The sequence below is a fragment of the Sebastes umbrosus genome, chromosome 7 (assembly GCF_015220745.1).
Source record: "Sebastes umbrosus isolate fSebUmb1 chromosome 7, fSebUmb1.pri, whole genome shotgun sequence".
In the NCBI taxonomy this organism is placed as follows: Eukaryota; Metazoa; Chordata; class Actinopteri; order Perciformes; family Sebastidae; genus Sebastes; species Sebastes umbrosus.
This window is the reverse complement of record NC_051275.1, coordinates 35,408,133-35,431,836: the sequence shown is the minus strand read 5'-3', so window position 1 is coordinate 35,431,836 and position 23,704 is coordinate 35,408,133. Positions and strand designations below refer to the sequence as shown.

At 43.6% G+C, this 23,704-nt stretch overlaps 2 protein-coding genes across 4 annotated transcripts in view; both read right to left on the bottom strand.

Moving 5' to 3' along the window:
• The window catches only part of LOC119491100 (interleukin-1 receptor accessory protein), a 256,684-nt gene that overhangs the window by 155,984 nt on the left and 76,996 nt on the right, over positions 1-23,704 (bottom strand). The gene's annotated exons all lie outside the window — the stretch shown is intronic.
• On the bottom strand, positions 900-8,751 carry ostn (osteocrin). Of its 3 annotated transcripts, XM_037774814.1 has the most exons (6): positions 8,622-8,751; positions 8,242-8,392; positions 5,430-5,528; positions 2,941-3,170; positions 2,082-2,238; positions 900-1,991 (listed from the first exon to the last, which is right to left on the bottom strand). In XM_037774814.1, the coding sequence occupies exons 3-5, from the start codon at positions 5,526-5,528 to the stop codon at positions 2,148-2,150; spliced, it is 420 nt and encodes a 139-aa protein (XP_037630742.1). In that variant the 5' UTR covers positions 8,242-8,392; positions 8,622-8,751; the 3' UTR covers positions 900-1,991; positions 2,082-2,147. The 3 variants fall into 3 exon arrangements, with proteins under 3 accessions (XP_037630742.1, XP_037630741.1, XP_037630740.1); XM_037774813.1 differs by lacking the exons at positions 8,242-8,392; positions 8,622-8,751 and having other exon boundaries at positions 2,082-2,235; positions 5,430-5,968; XM_037774812.1 differs by lacking the exons at positions 8,242-8,392; positions 8,622-8,751 and having other exon boundaries at positions 5,430-5,957.

The following is a 23,704-nucleotide window of genomic DNA, read 5'->3' as shown; positions in this document are numbered from 1 at the left end:
AATATGTATTATTAAAATAATAAATCCTGCAGCTTGGTAAAAACATCTTTAAATTATCAGGAATTACAGTTAAAGTGTAAAAAACCTTTTTAATGCAGCAACTAGTTATATTTAGGGTCAAAGTTAACGCCGGAACGCCACTAATGTCTTTAACGCCAAATACAATCTTCAGGTTGTAGCGGCTCAGTTTTACATAAACTATAAAACCTGATGAATCCATCGGCATCCTGTCAGACTAGCTGGTCATGAAGTAAAAGAACAGAAACAAAATGTTGTTTTTAAAAAAAAAAAAAGGCTAAATGCCAACAAATAGGAATTGAATATTTTTATCTAGATAAAAACATGTTGTGAAGACTTTTTATTTTTATTTATTTTTTTTTTTTTGAGAGAGAGAGAGAGAGAGAGAGAGAGAGAGTGCTTGATTGAGAGAGAGAGAGAGAGAGAGTGTTGTGTTTTGAGAGAGAGAGAGAGAGAGAGAGAGACTGTAAGTTATTAATAATAATTAGGGCTGTCAAAGTGAAAGCGATAATAACGTGTTTTAAAGCTACGGTGAAGATACTAATATCATGAAACTAGAACACCTGAAGAATCCATCGGAACCAACGGAACATTTTTGAATCGATCGACGGCCCTGAATGAGACGCTTCCAGCTTAAAGTCATGACACCTTTAGGAGTATTTACTGTTTAGACCAGCTTCCTTCTCTCCATTGATTTAAACCTTCTTATCTCTAAAAGAAAGTGGATGAAGCTTCAGTTATTCTTTCTGTAAGAGCGGACGCACGGACGCGAGCTGACGTGGAATCACGGCGAGGAAACGTTTATACCGACATTCTCAAAGCTCTCCATTTTCGGATGAGTACGGACAGGCGAAAACCTGCCGCTCGGAACCTCCGCGACGGGCCGCGACGGGCCGCGACGGGCCGCGTCTGGCGGCGTGACGTCACCGATGTGTGTTGAACTTTTCCTTTTAGCTTTTTAAGATGCGGTTCCTCTAACGACCACGAGACGCCACTCATTAACGGTAAGAATAAACCAAATCTCTCGCTGGCTTCACCGTTAAACCGTGTTGGTTGTCACGTGTAATATTAAAGTGTTATTCTGTATGTCCGGTGTAGGTCGGTCCGGTCCGGTCCGTTGCCGTGGAGACGTCTCTCAGCGCGTCGTCCTGCTGTAAACAGACCTGCTGCACTGCTGGAAAAATAACAACCACTCAAGTCAAGTCGAGTCACATGTTCAGTTTGAGCGTCGAGGCGGAGGACGCCTCCAGTCGGAGGAGGGAGGAGGAGGGGAGTGATGATGCATTCAGGTGACACCCGGGAAAAAAAACTGCAAGTTAGTTACATCATGAGTGTTGAGTTGAGAGTCAGTTCGAGGTCAACACAAAAGAAGAAATACTCAGATTATTTACTGAAGTGAAAGTAGTAATACCAGATACTTTAACTTCAATAGAAGCACCACAGTATCAGCATCAACATGCACAGTGTTAGTGCTCATAGAGTCCGGTCTGGACCAGAGGCCTGTTTCAGAATAATATACACTCATGTTAAGTATTTCAGTAATTTACCAAATTTAAATTCAAAACCTGCTGAAGAAATCTCTTTTTAAACCACAGCTGTTAATTCAGGACAGAAATGATGAATGGAGTTACTGAAGAAAGAGATTTCTAATCATTCAGATATTTGAGTTCAGTTTCTAGAATCTAAAGGCAGATTTAGTAAAAGTTTCTTATTAAGACAGAAACATGAACTCTGATCAGGAAACGTCGGATCATTCGGTCATTCTCAGACACGGGTGATGAATTCACCGAGGGGCACCTGAATGCACCATCATGAGACATTCATCGCTGTGTGTGTGGTTGGGGGGTGTCCAGGTGGAGGTGGGCGTGGATGACTGACAGGTGGAGGTGGGCGTGGATGACTGACAGGTGGAGGTGGGCGTGGGCGTGGCGGTTGGTGATTGGCTGTGTTTTCATGCATCTGTGGTGATTCCTCTGCAGAGACAGAAAGAGGCGGGAAAATGATTTAAAGGACCATTTCAGTGTTTTTAATGATGTAACGCCGACATGGAAGCGTGGACTCACCTGTCCAGAGGAGGGCGCTGGCTGTAGGGGGGGGGGGGCGGGCTGTCATATGGAGGGGGGCGTGGCCTATCCTCGACTGTTTGGTAGACGACTCATTCCGATCCTGTCGATGGGAGGCGGATTGACTCGTCGCCGTGGCAACTCCACGACCTTACTGCTAAACAGAAAAAAGGACGACGGAAAGGTGATTAAATTATTAATGATAATAATAATAATGCATTTATAGAGCGCTTTTCATAGAACTTAAATAACTAAAGGTGCGGTGTGGTGGAGACAGGAAGCTGGCGTCAGAGGAGCGGAGGCTGCAGGAAGGAGTGTGAGGTAGGAAGGGGGTCTGGCTATGGAGCGCTATGTGAGGGAGAAGAAGGACGTTGAATGGGTCCGTTATGGGACAGTGAAGCCGGTGGAGGTTCTGGAGGACGGGGCTGGTATGTCGAAAGATTTCATGAAAAAACATAGTATAGTATGTCAAAAAAAATTCGTCATACTATTATGACGTTTTTTTCATACAATTTTCAACATACTATAATATGACTTTTTTTGTTTTTTTTCTGACATACTATGCTATAACGTTTTTTTCATGAAATTCTTCGAGACACTAATGACGTTTTTTTTTATAAAATTTGTCGATATAATATACTGACTGTTTTTTCATGAAATTTAACGACATACAATGACGTTTTTTTTCATACATTTTTTCGACATACTATACAATGATCTTTTTTCATAAATGTTTCCACATCTATACTATGATGTTTTTCTCATGAAAAAAACAAAAGAAAGACTCATACAGTTCTTTAATTTCAGGTTTTGGGTTGTTAACTTCCTGCCCTGCTGAATATAAAAGACATCATCCTACCTCTGCTTGGTTGTTCCCTGTTTGGTCTCCATGGAGCTGACCGACAGGCGGTCCAGCGGGGCGCTGTTGCCGGGGAAACTCCTCTTCCTCTTTGGTTCCATGACATCATTCTCCATCCTCACCAGATCGTCCAATCGGAGCAGCTTCGCCGTCAGCTCCTCCCCGGCCTTCACCCCTCCAGGACGGGACCGAAGAGCCGCCGGAGCCCTCGAGGCGGGTCGGTCGAAACGCTGGAACATAAGGATAGGACGGAGATAGGGATATGAACTAAAATGTCTGGACATACTGATTTTATTGCCGCCGTAGTGTCCAGTGTTGCGTGCTGTAATATCTCACTGGAAACAGTTCACAATTCACAGACTGCTGTTTTCATCCTACGGTTTGGATATACTAAAACATCTCACATACTGTTTTACTAAATATCACGTTAGGATTTCAGACGCAATCACACACTGGCCCTTTAAGTATTTCTCCTTTAATTGTAATAATGTATTTCTTATATTTGTAAGCGATGTGAGAACTTCTCCCACCGCTGTGTGAAACTAACCCGACTGCTCCTCCGTATTTTATTTTCCATAAGGGAGTCTCCGTATAGAAAACATTGACCTCAGCAGAGGAAGGCCACCCTGCTCAGCGGCTCAGCGGCTCAGCGGCTCCACCTCGCCCGGTGTTTTCATACGTCAGGACTGCATGCGGTGAATCACCTCTTACATCACGACCCCGACAGCGAGCAGTTTCTGACTTCCTGTCCGCCCCGCAGCCTCCGATGAGTCACACGATCAGATGTCGTCCAGACTAAACAGAAGACACCTTCGGGTCCGTCTCCCTGCAGCCGCTCAGCCCTCCGAGGTTTGATCTGATGATGTTTCATCACCCGATAGCGGCTCGGGGGCCCTCGGAGGGAGGGGACGCTTGTTTTGGCCCTCGGGATGATTTGATAGGACGCGGTCTGATCTGCTGCGTCAGTACGAGACTACTGCAAACGGTCTGGGCTAATCCCTCATGTGTGTTATCCAGCGACTGAAGAAGGACTCAGATCATTTACTGCAGTGAAAGTAACAATACCACGGCATAAAAATAGACACTAGTAACAGTACAAAAGTATCAGTATCAACATCGACTTAAAGTACTAAGAGTAAAAGTACTTATTACGCAGAAAACTGGTGACGGTGGAGCTACTTTTACTTATTTTTTTTTTATATTTTACAAATGTTTTGTATACATTTTACACATTTTTGTCTGATAATTTATTAATATTTTTCTGATACTTTTCTTGTACTTTAAGGATATTTTACTAATATTGTTTGAAATATTTAACCAATATTTTAAGGATCTTTTACAAATGTTTTTTGGATACTTTACTAAAGATTTTTGGGATATTTTATTATTTATTTGGGATATTTTACTAAAGATTTTTGGGATATTTTATTTGTTCATCACTTAAATGTTGCAGCTGCTAAAGGTGGAGCTACATTTGATTTTTCCTATGTTTTACACATTTTTGTCTGATAATTTATTAACATTTTTTCTGATATTTTACTTGTATTTTAAGTATATTTTACTAATATTTTTTAAAACATTTTACTAATATTTTCAGACATTTTACAAATATTTCTTAGGATATTTTACTGATATTATTTTGGGCATTAATATAAACGTCTGATACTTTACTAATATTTTTGGGATATTTTACTATATTTTGTGATATTATATTTGTTCATCACTTTAATGTTACAGCTGGTAAAGGTGGAGATACTTTTAATTATTTTTTGGATATTTTGCAAATATTTTTCACATATTTGTGTCTGATAATTTATTAATATTTTTCTGATATTTTACTTGTATTTTAAGAATATTTTACTATTATTTTTTGAAATATTTCACTAACATTTTAAGAATATTTACTAATGTTTTTCGGACATTTTACTAATATTATTTTAGATATTTAAAAGAAATTGTCTGATACTTTAATAATATTTTTGGGATATTTTCCTATTTTTGGCATATTTTATTTGTTCATCACTTTAATGTTGCAGCTGGTAAAGAAGGGGCTCATTTCAATTATTTTTGGGATATTTAACAAATATTTATCACACATTTTATACGTCTTTTTCTGCTAATTTATTTGTATTTTAAGGATATTTTACTCATATTTTTTTTAAAGTATTTCACTAATATTTTAAGGATATTTTACTGATATTATTTGGGATATTTAAAAAGAAAATAATATTTTTGGCATATTTTTCTAATACTTTGGGGATATTTTATGTGTTCATCACTTTAATGTGTCAGCTGGTAACTTTTAATGACTTTATATACTGCTGCTGGTTTAATCTATAATAATACATCAGCATAATACATGAGTACCTCCAACGTGTACTTCAGTAAGTAGTGTGTGTGTGTGTGTGTGTGTGTGCGTGCGTGCGTGCGTGCGTGCGTGCGTGCGTGCGTGCGTGCGTGCGTGCGTGCGTGCGTGTGTGTGTTCTGACCCGGGCGGGCTGTTGTCGGACTCTGAAGCCGTCGACGTCGCCGTGGAGCAAAGTGATGAAGAGCAGACAGGAAACCAGCAAACGGCCGCAGAACTGCATCTGAAACAACAACAACAACAACAACAACAACAACAACAACAACATGAGTCATCTGTTAATCTCAATAAAACCTTAATAAAACACGGAGCTGTCACTTTGTGATGAAGCACCGCCTGTTTGTTCTGAAGCTGAATAAGCCTGATATTATATTATAATATAAAAGTGTAATTATTACAGTGTTTTAATATGATGAAAAGGTGAGAGGTCAGAGGTCAGAGGTCAGAGGTCACGGCTACCTGACAACACATGAGCTGAGTTGGGGCACAAACAAACAAACAACGTACGGTTTATTAATAAGAAGTGAAAGTCAGTATTTGGATCCATGTTCACATCAGCTCCATGTTGGACTGAAAGAGACGACCAGACGCCAGAAACTACAAAGTAAAACTAAATGATTTCTATTCTATTGTCATATTTAATGTCTCTACTGAAACATATAGTAAAATGTCCTTTAAATATTTGTGAAATATTTAAAAAATATATTAGTAAAATATATTTTAAAAAAGTAAAATATCCCCAAAATAAAAATATTAAAGTATCAGACATTGTTTTAAATATAAAAAAATAATATCTGTAAAATATTCTAATATTAGTAAAATAGCCTTGAAATATTAAAAAAATATGAGTAACATAGGAATAATATCCTTAAAATACAAATAAAATATCAGAAACATGTAAAAGAATTATCAGACAAAAATTGTAAAATATCCAAAAAATAACTAAAAGTAGCTCCACCTTTTAGCAGCTGTAACATTAAAGTGATGAACAAATAAAATACTACAAAAGAATTAGAAAAATATTAAACAACAAAAAATATTAGTTAAGTATCAGACAATTTTTTAAAAATATCCAAAATAATATCCGTAAAATATCCTAAGAATTATTTGTAAAAATCTGAAAAAACATTACTAAAATATGCTTAAAATATTAATGAAATATAAGTTCCTTAAAATACAAATAAAATATCAGAAAAATAAATTAATAAATTATCAGACAAAAATTTGTAAAATGTCTAAAAAATAATGAAAAGTATCTCCACCTTCACCAGCTGTAACATTAAAGTGATAAACACATTAATGCGTCAATAATTATAATACAATAAAATAATAGATATTATTCTGCAGAATGAGGACTTTTACTTTTGGATTTACTTCAACAGAGAATTTAGTTTTTATTATTCTTCCAGTTTTTTGTAATTTTTTTTTTTGTAGCTGTGATCAGATCCTCATCACTTCCTTTGTGCAATGCATTGTGGGTACAGTAGTCCATCAACAGCACACTTCAAAATCAGACTGTTTTAGTCTGAATATAAACTGGTTTCAGTTCAGTTCAATTTGTCTCTTTTCCAGTGTGAACACACAAAGCCTTAGTGCACGCACACACACCTACACACACGCACACCTACACACACACACACACACACACACACACACACACACACACACATAGGGCAGAACACTTTTAGCTCAGCTGACGGGTGAAGTGTATTGTCCAGCAACATCGGCTAATTTTAGCATTTTCCATCCCTGTAAATAAACGGTCTTTTGACCGTCACATGCACGCTCACTGACGTGCACGCTCCTGCATTCCCCCCCCAACACACACACACACACACACACACACAGAAACACTTGCTGTCAACGTCACACACATTCTTGATGATGCACAAACGTTTGTGTACATAAACAAACACACACAAGCTGAACGGTTCACACTGATGCTGACGTACTGCAGCCCTCATTCATGCATGCGGGAGGATATATTACACACACACACACACACACACACACACACACACACACACACACACACACACACACACACACACACACACACACACACACACACACACACACTCTCTGCAAATTCTTCCATTCACATAGATCCCCCCGGTGTTTCCTCCCTGCAGCAGCAGACTGAACATCTTCATGTTCACAAATCTGCACCTGAAGGCAGCGTTGATCCCCTCTGTGCTGCAACCTGCTCCGCTCGGAGGTTTTTAAACGTTTCTCTTTGTAAAACTCTGACTGACTTTAACGAAACATATTTTAATTATTGCATTTAATGCATGTTCACCTGTTCAAGAATAGATTTCACTAAAAAAAAGCCTGTCTTATAAAATAAATCTCTGTTTCAGAGTCCTGGAAGCAGCAAAAACACGGAACTACACAAACTGATGACGTCAGAACTCAAGAGAACTAAAAGATCATATTACATATAAAAGATTTAAGCCTTTAATAATAATAATCATAAATAACAAGAGCTGTCTGGTAAAATAGAAATAAATAATACTTAATTTGAAACAATAATTTAATAATTGACAACAGCTACAGAGAGAAAACCGTTTCTGCAGAGGAGACTTCACTTTTATTAATCAGTTTTAGTTTGACGGGAAAAGAAAAGTTCATGCAAGAAAGAAGCAGAGAGCAGCTTAACGAGACGATCGCAGTAGAAACATGTCAGATTCATTTGAAAAAAATAAATAGTTAAAATAGAAAGAAATTCAAATTTGCATTAAATGAGACGAACAGAATCTGAAATCTGGAAAATAAAAGAAATCAGCTGAAAACAGAGATATTCTGCAGAGTAAAACACCTGCAGGAGTCTGAACCTGCACACCTGCATCACACACAGTCACACACACATTCTAACAACCACACACACACACACACACACACACACACACACACACACACACACAGTGTGTCTGTACCTTCAGTCCGTCCTGCTGCGTCGTCTCTTCTGTGTTTCTGAGTCTTGTTGTGGCTTCTCTTCAGGTTTTATAGCAGCTGCCCGGGAATCTCCTGTCCAATCGGCAGCCTCCGCTCCTGTGACATCACGTCCTGTGCTGCAACCCTGCTTTTCTTTTTTTGTTTTCCAAAAGTGAGGTTTTTTTTGTGACATAATGAGACTAAAGAGCAGAGACGAAGATGCTCACTGATGCAAACAAATGTAGTACATTTATAAATATACAAACATGAGGACAGACTCAGTGAGACGCCAAAATATTCTCACAAAAAAACAGTGAAATGAAATATTAGTTTGTTTACCGGAGAACTCCAGAGGGAACCTCTGAACCCCACCTTCACCTACCTGGACTTCACACCTCGCCGCCGCGCTCACAGTTTAGAGCTGCTGATGAAATCATGAACGTGATCCATAGATGGAGGAAAATCTCACCGTCGTCATCGTCACAGGAAGTGGACATGAAGTGGACATGAAGTGGACATGAAGTGGACATGAAGTGGACAGGAAGTGGACATGAAGACGGGCTGAGGGCTGAGGACAGACAGACAGTAACCATTAACGTTAGATCTGCCGGCATGACTGTCCGTAGTTAATTGTGATCAATCTCACATTTCTTATCTGTTCTAAATGAACCTTAAAGGAGATTAGTCAAGTATTTAATCCTCTTATCAACATGGGAGTGGACAAATATGCTGCTTTATGCAAAATATATGTATATATTTATTATTGTAAATCAATTAACAACACAAAACAATGACAGATATTGATCCAGAAACCCTCACAGGTACTGCATTTAGCATAAAACAATATGCTCACATCATAACATGGCAAACTGCAGCCCAACAGGCAACAACAGCTGTCAGTGTGTCAGTGTGCTGACTTGACTATGACTTGCCCCAAACTGCATGTGATGATCATAAAGTGGGCATGTCTGTAAAGGGGAGACTCGTGGGTACCCATAGAACCCATTTACATTCACTGATCTGGAGGTCAGAGGTCAAGGGACCCCTTTGAACATGGACATGACAGTTTTTCCTCTCCAACATGTAGTGTTAGTTTGGAGCGTTATTTAACCTCCTTCATGACCAGCTAGTCTGACCTGGTTACTGATGGATCCATCAGGTTCTAGAGTTTATATGATACCAGGATCTTCAGTCCAGCTTTAAAACTGAGCCGCTACAACCTGAAAATCACAAGTTGCGTTAATGTGTTAAAGAAATGAGTGGCGTTAAAACTGATTTGTGTTAACGTGTTGTTATCATGTTAACTTTGACAGCTCTAGTTTTCATGCAAAAAAGTAACCGTTAAATGAATGTAAGCTAGCGCAGATTAAAGTACAATATCCCTCTGATGTGGTGAAGTAGAACGTTACATAAAATACAAATACCCAAGTAAAGTACGTAAAGTAGTAATATGTCAGAATTGTGTTTAAATGGCGGGTCCATCTACTTCCTGTTACGTTTTTTTTCCCGAATGTTAACGTCCACTCAGCCGTTAGCACAGTGAGCTAACGTAGGTTAGCACAGTGAGCTAACGAAGGTTAGCACAGTGAGCTAACGTAGGTTAGCACAGTGAGCTAACGTAGGTTAGCACAGTGAGCTAACGTAGGTTAGCACAGTGAGCTAACGAAGGTTAGCACAGTGAGCTAACGTAGGTTAGCACAGTGAGCTAACGTAGGTTAGCACAGTGAGCTAACGAAGGTTAGCACAGTGAGCTAACGTAGGTTAGCACAGTGAGCTAACGTAGGTTAGCACAGTGAGCTAACGTAGGTTAGCACAGTGAGCTAACGTAGGTTAGCACAGTGAGCTAACGTAGGTTAGCACAGTGAGCTAACGTAGGTTAGCACAGTGAGCTAACGTACGTTAGCACAGTGAGCTAACGTAGGTTAGCACAGTGAGCTAACGAAGGTTAGCACAGTGAGCTAACGTAGGTTAGCACAGTGAGCTAACGTAGGTTAGCACAATGAGCTAATCAATAAGGTTATGAATAATGAACGCTAGCACTAGCTGAGTCAACGTTAGCTGGTAAAATTACTGTTTTTATGAATGGAGTCTGGTGGCTTTGAAGAGAGCAAGATAACGTCTTCAGTCCTCCCCGTCAGAAAGGGCCGTCTGACGGCGAGGTAAAGGGCCATTTGATGGCGAGGTAAAGGGCTGTCTGACGGGGAGGTAACGGGCCGCTTGATGGCGAGGTAAAGGGCTGTCTGACGGGGAGGTAACGGGCCGTTTGATGGCGAGGTAAAGGGCTGTCTGACGGGGAGGTAACGGGCCGTTTGATGGCGAGGTAACGGGCTGTCTGACGGGGAGGTAAAGGGCCGTCTGACGGGGAGGTAACGGGCCGCTTGATGGCGAGGTAAAGGGCTGTCTGACTGGGAGGTAACGGGCCGTTTGATGGCGAGGTAAAGGGCCGTCTGACGGGGAGGTAACGGGCCACTTGATGGCGAGGTAAAGGGCTGTCTGACGGGGAGGTAACGGGCCGTTTGATGGCGAGGTAACGGGCTGTCTGACGGGGAGGTAAAGGGCCGTCTGACGGGGAGGTAACGGGCCGCTTGATGGCGAGGTAAAGGGCTGTCTGACGGGGAGGTAACGGGCCGTTTGATGGCGAGGTAACGGGCTGTCTGACGGGGAGGTAAAGGGCCGTCTGACGGGGAGGTAACGGGCCGCTTGATGGCGAGGTAAAGGGCTGTCTGACAGGGAGGTAACGGGCCGTTTGATGGCGAGGTAAAGGGCCGTCTGACGGGGAGGTAACGGGCCGCTTGATGGCGAGGTAAAGGGCCGTCTGACGGGGAGGTAACGGGCCGCTTGATGGCGAGGTAAAGGGCTGTCTGACGGGGAGGTAACGGGCCGTTTGATGGCGAGGTAACGGGCTGTCTGACGGGGAGGTAAAGGGCCGTCTGACGGGGAGGTAACGGGCCGCTTGATGGCGAGGTAAAGGGCTGTCTGACAGGGAGGTAACGGGCCGTTTGATGGCGAGGTAAAGGGCCGTCTGACAGGGAGGTAACGGGCCGCTTGATGGCGAGGTAAAGGGCTGTCTGACGGGGAGGTAACGGGCCGCTTGATGGCGAGGTAAAGGGCTGTCTGACGGGGAGCTAAAGGGCCGTCTGACGGGGAGGTAACGGGCCGTTTGATGGCGAGGTAAAGGGCCGTCTGACGGGGAGGTAACGGGCCGTTTGATGGCGAGGTAAAGGGCCGTCTGACGGGGAGGTAACGGGCCGCTTGATGGCGAGGTAAAGGGCCGTCTGACGGGGAGGTAACGGGCCGTTTGATGGCGAGGTAAAGGGCCGTCTGACAGGGAGGTAACGGGCCGCTTGATGGCGAGGTAAAGGGCTGTCTGACGGGGAGGTAACGGGCCGCTTGATGGCGAGGTAAAGGGCTGTCTGACGGGGAGCTAAAGGGCCGTCTGACGGGGAGGTAACGGACCGTTTGATGGCGAGGTAAAGGGCCGTCTGACGGGGAGGTAACGGGCCGTTTGATGGAGAGGTAAAGGGCCGTCTGACGGGGAGGTAACGGGCCGCTTGATGGCGAGGTAAAGGGCTGTCTGACGGGGAGGTAACGGGCCGCTTGATGGCGAGGTAACGGGCTGTCTGACGGGGAGGTAAAGGGCCGTCTGACGGGGAGGTAACGGGCCGCTTGATGGCGAGGTAAAGGGCCGTTTGACGGCGAGGTAAAGGGCCGTCTGACGGGGAGGTAAAGAGCCGTCTGATGGCGAGGTAAAGGGCCGTCTGACGGGGAGGTAAAGGGTCGTTTGATGGCGAGGTAAAGGGCCGTCTGACGGGGAGGTAAAGGGCCGTTTGACGGCGAGGTAAAGGGCCGTCTGACGGGGAGGTAAAGAGCCGTCTGATGGCGAGGTAAAGGGCCGTCTGACGGGGAGGTAAAGGGTCGTTTGATGGCGAGGTAAAGGGCCGTCTGACGGGGAGGTAAAGGGTCGTTTGATGGCGAGGTAAAGGGCCGTCTGACGGGGAGGTAAAGGGCCGTCTGACGGGGAGGTAAAGGGTCGTTTGATGGCGAGGTAAAGTGCTGAGTACGGGAGCAGCAGTAAAACGGATTTGAACCTCCTAAGCGGACGCTATATTTAGAATACTTTCACGCGCTACCTCGCCACGCTGTCAGACACACAAAGGCCCACTGACTGATTCTAACTTTAAACTCAGAGTTGATCTCTTCCTGTTGCTGACGGAGGTTCAGTTTGTCGTCGTGGATTATTATTGTTTCTTCTTCTTTGTGTTTTGGCGTTGCCATGGGCGACAAGGCCCTCTCCCCCCACGGTCGGCGTCCCCCTCGGGGGACCGGGGGACCTCGACCTCCATCCCTCCGCTCATTCATGCTTCGCTCCGTTCATGGAGGACGGAGGATTGGGTCATTGAGAAAACACACCTGGGTTAATAATAGTAATGACGCTGCAGCTAACACGCTAATAATGACGGAAAGAAACACACTCTGTCCGCTCGCCCTTTAATTAGTGACGACCTCCTCTGCTCCAGGTGATGTCATGTTACCCCCCCCCCCGCTGTCGAAACAGAAAAAGAAAGTTCAAAAATTAAAACTTTAGACAAAAGAGGCCTCCAAGTCCCAAAACCCTCCGAACAGAAGATCATTATTTAGTTCATTCATATGTTTCGTGTGAAAATATCTTCATGAAGAACCTTAAATGTGAACTTAAGTAGAGTACTTAGTTACATCCCACCTCTGTCCTGTAAACACCTCTGAGTCCAGATACACTCTCTATAAGAGTCTCTATTAGCGTCTCTGTTAGCAGCTCTATTAGCAGCTCTATTAGCAGCTCTGTAAGCAGCTCTGTTAGCAGCTCTGTTAGCGTCTCTATTAGCGTCTCTGTTAGCGGCTCTGTTAGCAGCTCTGTTAGCAGCTCTGTTAGCAGCTCTATTAGCAGCTCTGTTAGCAGCTCTGTTAGCGTCTCTGTTAGCAGCTCTGTTAGCAGCTCTGTTAGCGTCTCTATTAGCGTCTCTGTTAGCGGCTCTGTTAGCAGCTCTGTTAGCAGCTCTGTTAGCAGCTCTGTTAGCAGCTCTATTAGCAGCTCTGTTAGCAGCTCTGTTAGCGTCTCTGTTAGCAGCTCTGTTAGCAGCTCTGTTAGCGTCTCTATTAGCGTCTCTGTTAGCGGCTCTGTTAGCAGCTCTGTTAGCAGCTCTGTTAGCAGCTCTATTAGCAGCTCTGTTAGCGTCTCTATTAGCAGCTCTGTTAGCGTCTCTATTAGCGTCTCTATTAGCGGCTCTGTTAGCGGCTCTGTTAGCAGCTCTCTTAGCAGCTCTATTAGCAGCTCTATTAGCGGCTCTGTTAGCAGCTCTGTTAGCAGCTCTATTAGCAGCTCTCCTAGCATCTCTGTTTGCAGCTCTATTAGCAGCTCTGTTAGCAGCTCTATTAGCAGCTCTCCTAGCGTCTCTGTTAGCAGCTCTCCTAGCGTCTCTGTTAGCAGCTCTATTAGCAGCTCTATTAGCAGCTCTGTAAGCAGCTCTATTAGCAGCTCTGTTAGCAGCTCTGTTAGCAGCTCTATTAGCAGCTCTGTAAGCAGCTGTATTAGCAGCTCTGTTAGCAGCTCTATTAGCAGCTCTGTTAGCAGCTCTATTAGCAGCTCTGTTAGCAGCTCTATTAGCAGCTCTATTAGCGTCTCTGTTAGCAGCTCTCTTAGCAGCTCTGTTTGCAGCTCTATTAGCAGCTCTGTTAGCAGCTCTATTATCAGCTCTATTAGCGTCTCTATTAGCAGCTCTGTTAGCAGCTCTATTAGCAGCTCTATTAGCAGCTCTGTAAGCAGCTCTATTAGCGTCTCTGTTAGCAGCTCTCTTAGCAGCTCTGTTCGCAGCTCTGTTAGCAGCTCTCTTAGCAGCTCTGTTTGCAGCTCTATTAGCAGCTCTGTTAGCAGCTCTGTTAGCAGCTCTATTAGCAGCTCTATTAGCAGCTCTATTAGCGTCTCTCCTAGCAGCTCTATTAGCAGCTCTGTAAGCAGCTCTATTAGCAGCTCTGTAAGCAGCTCTATTAGCAGCTCTATTAGCAGCTCTGTAAGCAGCTCTGTTAGCAGCTCTATTAGCAGCTCTGTTAGCAGCTCTATTAGCAGCTCTGTTAGCGTCTCTGTTAGCAGCTCTGTTAGCAGCTCTATTAGCAGCTCTGTTAGCAGCTCTATTAGCAGCTCTGTTAGCGTCTCTGTTAGCAGCTCTGTTAGCAGCTCTATTAGCAGCTCTGTTAGCAGCTCTATTAGCAGCTCTGTTAGCGTCTCTGTTAGCAGCTCTGTTAGCAGCTCTATTAGCAGCTCTGTAAGCAGCTCTATTAGCAGCTCTGTTAGCGTCTCTGTTAGCAGCTCTGTTAGCAGCTCTATTAGCAGCTCTGTTAGCAGCTCTATTAGCAGCTCTGTAAGCAGCTCTGTTAGCGTCTCTATTAGCAGCTCTATTAGCAGCTCTATTAGCAGCTCTGTAAGCAGCTCTGTTAGCAGCTCTATTAGCAGCTCTGTTAGCAGCTCTGTTAGCAGCTCTGTTAGCAGCTCTATTAGCAGCTCTGTTAGCAGCTCTGTTAGCAGCTCTGTTAGCAGCTCTATTAGCAGCTCTGTTAGCAGCTCTATTAGCAGCTCTATTAGCAGCTCTATTAGCAGCTCTATTAGCAGCTCTGTTAGCGTCTCTGTTAGCGTCTCTGCTAGCTGTCAGCTGAGTGTCTCTGAGCTCTGACTTGGCTGCTGAGGCTGGACAGGAATCAGAAGAGTTTAATGCTAAAGTTTAAAATCACATAACCTGCTATTAAGGTGAGAAATAAATAGAGCTACAGCTGAGTCATGACTCAGCGTCCTCCCTAACATCACCGTGGCAACGGGGACAACACCATCACCCAAAGCAACGTCCATGGAGAGGACGCGTGGAGCCAAAAAGCACAACGTCACAACCAGGTGTCAAGGTGAAGGAGGTTGTTTACACCTACGATTAAAGATTAAAGAAACCGGTTCATCCAGAGAGGTTTACCAACAATCACCAGACAACTCTGACGAGATGTTAATGTTCATTAAGTCATTATTCATTCATTCATCCTGCTGCCAGTGCTGGCTCAGACCGGTCCATACAGGCCGGCCGTAAAGGACCGAAACTGGCTCGCTCTCAGTTCTCAAAGAGGAAAAGAAAGTGTTGCTCATCAGTTTCCCTGCAGGATTTGACCCGTAAACCCTCCGGTCCGGTCCGGTCCCGGTCCAGGTCCAGGTCCCGTCAGTCCTCCGTCCTGCTGACTCTGCAGTCATGACGTAAAGATCCCACCTGGTGATTCTCAGAGGTCAGATGACTCACATCTCGTGAGCGAAGCTTCTCTTGGCCAAGTCAAGCCTTCAGGATTCCCCCTGGATGTCTCCCGCCGTCCTCCAGCTTTCCTCAACCTCTCTGTTTACTCTGACATTTGACTCTCTGTGCTTCACATCGGACCGGCTGGCACGCCGCCTCGCTGGACTGTTTGGGTTTTAGTCTGTTGAGCGTTGTCTTCTGTCACAGCGGGCAGCTGAGAGCCAAATAAACTCTATAACCCTGCCGTACACCTGCTATCTGTACAGCAGCAAATAGCAAACTTAGTAGTTATCCTCATCTTGTTTTTTGGCCGCCACTATCTTGGTTTTTGGCCGTCGCCATCTTGGTTTTTGGCCGTCGCCATCTTGGTTTTTGGCCATCGCCATCTTGGTTTTTTGGCCGTCGCCGTCTTGGTTTTTTGGCCGGTGTAAGGCACTTCAGCATTGTCCTGAGTTGCTCACTGGTCATGAGGCAAAAAGGTACGAAAAGCACGACTCTGCACGCTCCTTCAGTCTGCCTCTATGAACGTCTCCTTCTTCACCTGATGTGGTCAACAGACGGAAACAAACATAATGAAGTCTCTGCAGACGGAGGAGCGCTTGTTTTGAGTGTCTGTGATAATGGAAGCTGCTGGACAGGCCGACGGAAAAGGATTTATTTAACACATACAGGCTGCGCTGGTTATGGTGGGGGGGGGGATTCCCAGCAGGAGCTCCCTCTCACTTCCATCTAAATGTCTCAGTCATGACTTCCTGGTTGTGTCCGGGAGTCGACCCGTCCCACACAGCAACACAACCCACACCTGTGAAATCCATCAGCTGCTGCCTGAAGCTCTGAAACTAAAGAGACGTTGAACCCAACGCTGTGTATCCTCTGTAATGTATCATCCTTGTTTAATACAACAACACTGTGCTCACCAAGTCATATTTAAGATCTGTGGACATGGTGACGTCACAGACGGGCTCCATTTACGGCACAAAGCCGAGGAAAACCGAATACAGCGTGTCCTGAGCAGCGTTGACGACTCTTTTCCAATGAAAGTAGCTACCGCTAGCTCCAAAAGCTGCTAACGTCATCGCGCATCATTTGCATAAAGCTCATGTTGCATTCACACCAAGAACAAAGTGGATTTTTGCCACGTTTTACTCACGCAGGTCGGACCGCCGGTATCATCTATGTTCATTCGCTCTAGACGCACCGAAGAGGAGGAGGAGCTCGTCTCCATAGATACCAACAACTTCTCTTTCCTCCATCAATCATGGAAGAAAGAACCTCTGTAGCTGCTATGTTCATGTTGGTGAAGTCCCAGATAGGTCAGAAAACCAAACGCTGTTGTGTCTGGGTTCATAACGTCACCCGGCGGCGAGCTGTATTCACATACAGCGTCATTACACTGACTGTATCTAGCAGCCACACGTCTCTACTGCGGTATGAACCCAAAATAATCAGATTGAGCTGTGAGTTAATGTCAATAAGCAGATCAAAATGATGCTGAAATAACTACATAATGATGCTGATTAGGAAAAAGTCTGAATTCATGCTTTGTCAGGTCTGTTACCATGACGACAAGCAGACAACTTTTAGAATGCTTGTTTTCTGAATGGAGTCTGGATGGATCAGAGCCAGGCTCTGCAGCTGCTCCATCAACACTCAACATGACGTCATCTAGAGACGTTGTTGTTGTACCAGAGACAGTCTGTGGTTTCTGGTCTCTGGACAGAGATGATGGACTATCGTAGCTCCGGGTGACCACAGACACATACAACATTTATTTCTTTATTTTTTCAGACTTTCTTCTGACTTTTTTTCGAACATTTTTGGGATAATTTTTGAGTTTTTTTTAGACTTTTTTTGGAAACTTTTCTGACCATTCTCGGGACTTTTTTTTGACTTTTTCAGACTTTTTCTTGGACATTTTATTAGACAGGAGGAGGATCTCAACGCTGATAGGCTTTCACTGCACAGCATCACAAGAATTTCTTGCTTCAGTTGAAATATTTCAACTCTCGTGAATACACACATTTTCTGGACTTTTTTTATAGACAATTTTTGGACATTTTCAGGAATTTTTGGGGACATTTTTTCTGGCTTTTTCAACCATTTTTTAGACAATTGCCGGACTTTTTTGGACAATTTTTGGGAAATTTTTCAGACTTTCTTGGGTTTTTTTCTGACATTTTTCCGACAGGAGGAGGATCTCAACGCTGATTGGCATTTACGAGTTTTCTCGCTCGAGTTGACATATTTAAACTCCCGTGTATTCGCAAATTTTGCGTGTTCGTGACATGTCTAGTCGCCTCTTTTCGATGACTTTATATGTAACAGCACCGCGCGAAAAGTTTGCTTTGCACTTGGTGTGAACGCGTCGTAATAAAAGAGAAATCATCAGGATGTTGTTTGTTCTTCCACGTCGTGTCTGTGATGAACCTCCAGCTGGACTTCAGTGTTTTTACACCTTTGATCAGTTGAGGAAATATTCAGCTACCAACGTGTGGAGATCTTCATGTCCAGATGGAGTTTATTTCTGCTTTACCAGCTGGTTCACATCACACACACATTATCCACCTAATTACTGTGTGTGTGTGTGTGTGTGTGTGTCAATGAGCCGTGTGATTGGCTCATTACTGAGTAAACAAACAAAGGGAAGCAGCCAGCCAATCAGCACAGAGATAAACACACCTCTCTTCCTCTTTCCCAGCATCCCCTGGGAGTCCGTCGGTCCAGGACGAGCTGATGGTCGGACACTTTCCTCCGTCCCCTCAGCCCTGCAGGGACACAAACAGAAATCAATTAAAAGGACATCTGGACATTTTACTGGTTTACTGAATGATGAAGGACACGATGTGTCCACATGGATGAAGAGACAGAGTAGGTAGAAACATACATATTATATTATTCTAAACCTTTCTTTCTTTCACATTCAGCCCTGCAGTTCCAGCTGTAACCACAGAGAGGCAGCACAGTACAGCTCTCATGTGTTCACATTAACTCTCTGAGAGCCACAATAGACCTCTTCTTAAGGGGGGTCCAGGAGGTCTTTAGTGGGGTGCAGGGGGTCTTTAGGGGGAGATAGCAGGTCAACAGTAGATGTCACATAGAAGTGGTGAACATCATCTGAAAGCTGGAAACCTGAAGATTAATCTGAGATGCTGCTCAGCACTGTGTGTCAAGAAATAAACCATCCCCATGCTCTATTATGTCTCATAAGTTGTTGTAGACATTTTTGAGTTGATAACATTTGTTCCACAGATTTGGTGCTAAATTTAACCATTTTTTTACCACTGGAGAATTGATAAAAATGATCAATAATCCCTCCAGAATACCACATTAAGACACCAAGACCTTGAGGAACACCAGAGAAAAAGACATGCTGTGATTTGAGATCAAAAACTTTTGACATTTTGGAGATTTCTGCAAGATTTTTTGGGCGATTGGACGGCGAGCACTTGTGTTATGTGAACTGCTCAGAAACCCCCTTATTGTCAATCTAGCTAGGAAAGCCATCCATCCTCTGAATGCTCTAGGTCTCTAGTCTGATCCATCCATCCTCTGAATGCTCTAGGTCTCTAGTCTGATCCATCCATCCTCTGAATGCTCTAGGTCTCTAGTCTGATCCATCCATCCTCTGAATGATCTAGGTCTCTAGTCTGATCCATCCATCCTCTGAATGCTCTAGGTCTCTAGTCTGATCCATCCATCCTCTGAATGCTCTAGGTCTCTAGTTTGATCCATCCATCCTCTGAATGCTCTAGGTCTCTAGTTTGATCCATCCATCCTCTGAATGCTCTAGGTCTCTAGTCTGATCCATCCATCCTCTGAATGCTCTAGGTCTCTAGTTTGATCCATCCATCCTCTGAATGATCTAGGTCTCTAGTCTGATCCATCCATCCTCTGAATGCTCTAGGTCTCTAGTTTGTTCCATCCATCCTCTGAATGCTCTAGGTCTCTAGTCTGATCCATCCATCCTCTGAATGCTCTAGGTCTCTAGTTTGTGGCTGTAAAGTTTCATGAGGCTGTGATTATCCTAGAGGTCACCACAGGTCATTTTATACAGTGAGGTCAATGAAATGTCTCCTATGGGGACTAACATCATCACACATGAATCCAGTTGGGCTCATTGGATCCACCAGAGTCTCAGGAGATACTGGAGGTGAATCTTCTCAGCTTTAATACGTATAGATCAGATTTTTTCGAGGATGAAATGTGACTTTAATCTGTCCTGTGTGAGCGGAGACAGACGTCCTGCCTCTCTCTCTCTAAGACGTCTTTAAACGAACAAACTGACTCGACTGACAGCGGTTACACTTTCCACGTCCTTCACTGTCACATTAAACTACTCTGGTCTAATCTGTTTGATCAGAAGACACTTTAACATCTCCGTTATCTCGGCAGTGATCTGACATCAGCGTCAGAGAAACACTCCTTTAAGTATTTCTGCCCGTCTGATAATGTGACGCCGACATGTGGGATCGGTTACGTTTAAAGACGTGACAGTTTAAAAAGGTACACGAGGTTAAAAGCAAACACGACGCTGTAATCAGCGGGCGGTTGGCGGCCACTGGCAGGAGATGAAGGCGGCGGCGGCGGCTCGACGTGAGCCGACGGCTGACAGCAGCCTCGACCACATTTCAGAGTGTTTGATGGATGGCGGCGTGCCGCGGGCCAAGTCAGGATCTGTGCAGGATTTTAAAGGTTTTTACCGTCAAACCAAGAACAGCGACGCCGGCCCACCCTGCTGGGATTAGAAAGACGACACCGCCGCTGCAAACATTGAGAGATGTTTAAAAATGTGTGAGTTCAGCCAACAGGAAACATGAGAAGAGCGTCCACACCTGCTACCTGCACAGGTACAACCACAACCTAACCATCAGCTCACACATTACTGTCACTACATTCTATATTTGTGTAATAAGCTTAAGAACTGACACCTTAAAGCGGAGGTTTAAGGAGCCCCTAAGGGGGGCCCGGACCCCCGGTTGGGACCCTGAGGTAGTCAAAATTATATTTGTACATGTATAACTAATAATCATAAAACAACCTTTCATTTATACAAAAGTCTGTATCTATAATGATCTATAAAGATAGATGTTGTTGCTACTCAGGAGGCCACAGTGAGTTTAAACACAGACTCAGAGTCAGATAAAGATCAGGCTATATTCATATTATTAGTATACTACTAGTAGAATAGATGTTTGTGACCTGATGTCACTCAGACATGCAGCTCACACACACAGGTTGTTGTTGACAGCAGCGTCTGTCATGGGGATCGAACCTGTGACAGGTCACAGTCCAGCAGCTCGTCAAGGACACCCCGACAGGACGGATGGCCTTTACTGTCACTGTGTGTGTGTGTGTGTGTGTGTGTGTGTGTGTGTCTCTCCTAGGATCACACTGTGAATACCAAGACTCTGACGCTGCTGTCCAGACTCATCGGTATTGATATCAATGATTCTTCTTATGAAGAGCAGCTAGAGCGAGAATTCAACCAAACTGCTGAAACTCTCAATCAAAGTAACGCCGCTATCTGATAACCTTCAGGTGGCGTCGGCCTGTAGTCGACGTTAGTTATCTGTTTGTTTACTGTGACAGGAATCAGGGCTGTGTGCTGCGTGTACACTTTGATAGTTTCTTTATTGGATCACAGTGGAAACCTCTTACAGTGATCACAGCTATCACTCCTCTACAGACGCTGTTTCAATAATCTGCTGATAGTAATCCAGTAGTCCACCTTCAGGCTTCATCTGGGCTCTTTTCATACATGATAACATCTGGAACAACATTTTAAAACTACGTCAGACTAACATTGGTCGATTTTTTTGTTTTTTTACTGTCTGCTGCGTGCACATTGATATCATGACGGGAAAAGGAAAGTCGCCCAGTGGATTAATAATGCCTCGTCACGTAATGCCCCCAAAGTGAAACTATTTCCGATCCTTAAACGGCTCTGCGGTACACATGCAGACCGGCGCCCGTCTCCCTCCGTGCCGCTACCGGGAGAGCAAGCGAGAAACCCGGGCAAAGGGCGCCGTTCTGCATGCACTGTCACGCTGCAGAGACGGGCAAAAACGCCAACGCCAACACCAACGCCAACGGCAACGCCAACGCCAACGCCAACACCTCACCCTCGTTCAGGGAAAAGGCAGATTATAGCGAAGCGGTCCGTTTCATTACTTTATATTCATGTAATTAATATACAAATGTCATTTCAATGCTAATCTGCATGAGAAATGATGCACTACAACAAAAATGTAGTCCTACTAATCATCGGCTTCTGACCCGGACAGACGTGATCACTATACGAGGTCTCCACTGGACATACAAAGTACTTCTGGACTTTAACATGTAACGGAGTATTTTGACCTGGTTGTACTTTAGGGTTAGAAAACTAAAGGAGAACTTCTTCCACCACCGTCTCAGAGACAGAAATCACCAAAAACTGAACAAATAAAACCCAAACAACAGGTCAGCTGACCCTTTAACCCGCCATGTCTCAGCTGACATCACTCTGACATTCTGCCTCCTCTGATTGGCTGCTGACTGAACGAGGACTCATCCAGTAAAACCAGTAAACAAAGTGTGTGTGTGTGTGTGTGTGTGTGTGTGTGTGTGTGTGTGTGTGTATGTGTGTGTGCGTGTGTGCGTGTGTGCGTGTGTGTGTATGTGTGTGTGTGTGTGTGTTATTGGCAGGTATCTGTGGACCTGATTGATGCCAGCGGCCCCCTGCGACGGGGCAGCAGCTCTCCGATTGGTGGATTTCACTCTGGTCTGAGCGCGCTCACTGGGGACACTCTGGCCTGGTTCCATCGCTACGGCGACAAGAGACACCGCTACCGAACACACACACAGTTGAACTTGTGTACCTGTGAGGACCGTCTGACTTTAACCGTCGAACTAAACAACCTCACTCTCTAACTTTTCTAAAAATAGAAACTTTTAAACTCGTTCTCACGTCTACAGCTGGATCCTTCATTTCTTCATTTATTTAGCTGATCATTTATTTCCTCTTTCATCTCTGTATTGTACGTTTTATATATTACTGGTTTGTGTGTGTAGTAGGACAGTTTCTATGGAGGACAGAACATGCCAAAATCAATAATAAATAAATAAATGAATGTCATTAAATGTAGCAAAAATAATATTAAGATTAAATGTAGTCGTTAATTAATGTATATAATGTGACATAAATTGATATTTCTGTTTTAATTTGCTTCTTTATTTATTTATCATCGTATTAATTTCACTTATTTATTTACTCTTCTGTTTAATTTTCCGTTTTCTTTATTTATGTAATTATTTTTGCATTTTTTTATTCATTAATTTCTTTTTGATTAATTATTTATTTTTGTTCTTCTTTTATTTTTTATATTTATCTTTAAATGTATATATGTATTTATTTATTTAATTACATATTTATGCATTTATTTATTTATGCACAATTTTCCCTTTGCATTTTTTTTATATTTTACTTGTATTTTAAGGATATTTTAGTAATATATTTTGGGATATTTTACTGATATTATTTTGGATATTCAAAAAAATATTTGATATTTACTAATATTTTTCTGCTATTTTAATATTTTTTGGATATTTTATGTGTTCATTAAATAAAATATTTTTCTGCTATTTTAGGGATTTTTTTGTGTTCATCACTTTAACATTGCAGCTGGTAAAGGTGGAGCTCATTTTAATGATTTAATAAACTGCTGCTAGTTTAATCTATAATAATATATCAGCATTTATTAGATGATCATATTTTGTTTTAATCTTCCACATATTTTCACCACATATTGTTGTTTGATATTTGACTGAGAAACATGAAACATCTCTGTGAAATCCCTGAATAGTTGGGCTTCTTCTTCTTACTACTACTACTACTACTGTTACCGTGACGACCAGCGTTGTTGGCTCGCCGGTTGCCCCTTCAGGCTTGGCTGCTGTTCAGACACTCGGTATTTGGTTTAGAGACACAACAGCCACCAACAGTCCTCCTCTCAGCCTTTTCTACTCCGTGTTTGGCTGCTTTAGAGGCGGCTGCTGCATTCGGCCTTTCAGGGGATAACGTCTGTGTGTGTGTGTGTGTGTGTGTGTGTGTGTGTGTGTGTGTGTGTGTGTGTGTGAGAGGACTTACCAGACCGCCGTCGCCCTCAGAGTAACCACGATTTGTCCCGCC

Bases quoted from the DNA above. Each gene is read 5' to 3' on its own strand.
- ostn (XM_037774812.1), bottom strand. From the start codon at position 5,573: ATGTTGTTGTTGTTGTTGTTGTTGTTGTTGTTGTTGTTGTTTCAGATG. The intron at 3,171-5,429 runs GTCAGAACACAC...CTTATGTTCCAG, and splicing joins TCCGACAACAGCCCGCCCGG to CGTTTCGACCGACCCGCCTC. The intron at 2,239-2,940 runs GTAGGATGATGT...TTTTCTGTTTAG, and splicing joins CAGGGAACAACCAAGCAGAG to CAGTAAGGTCGTGGAGTTGC.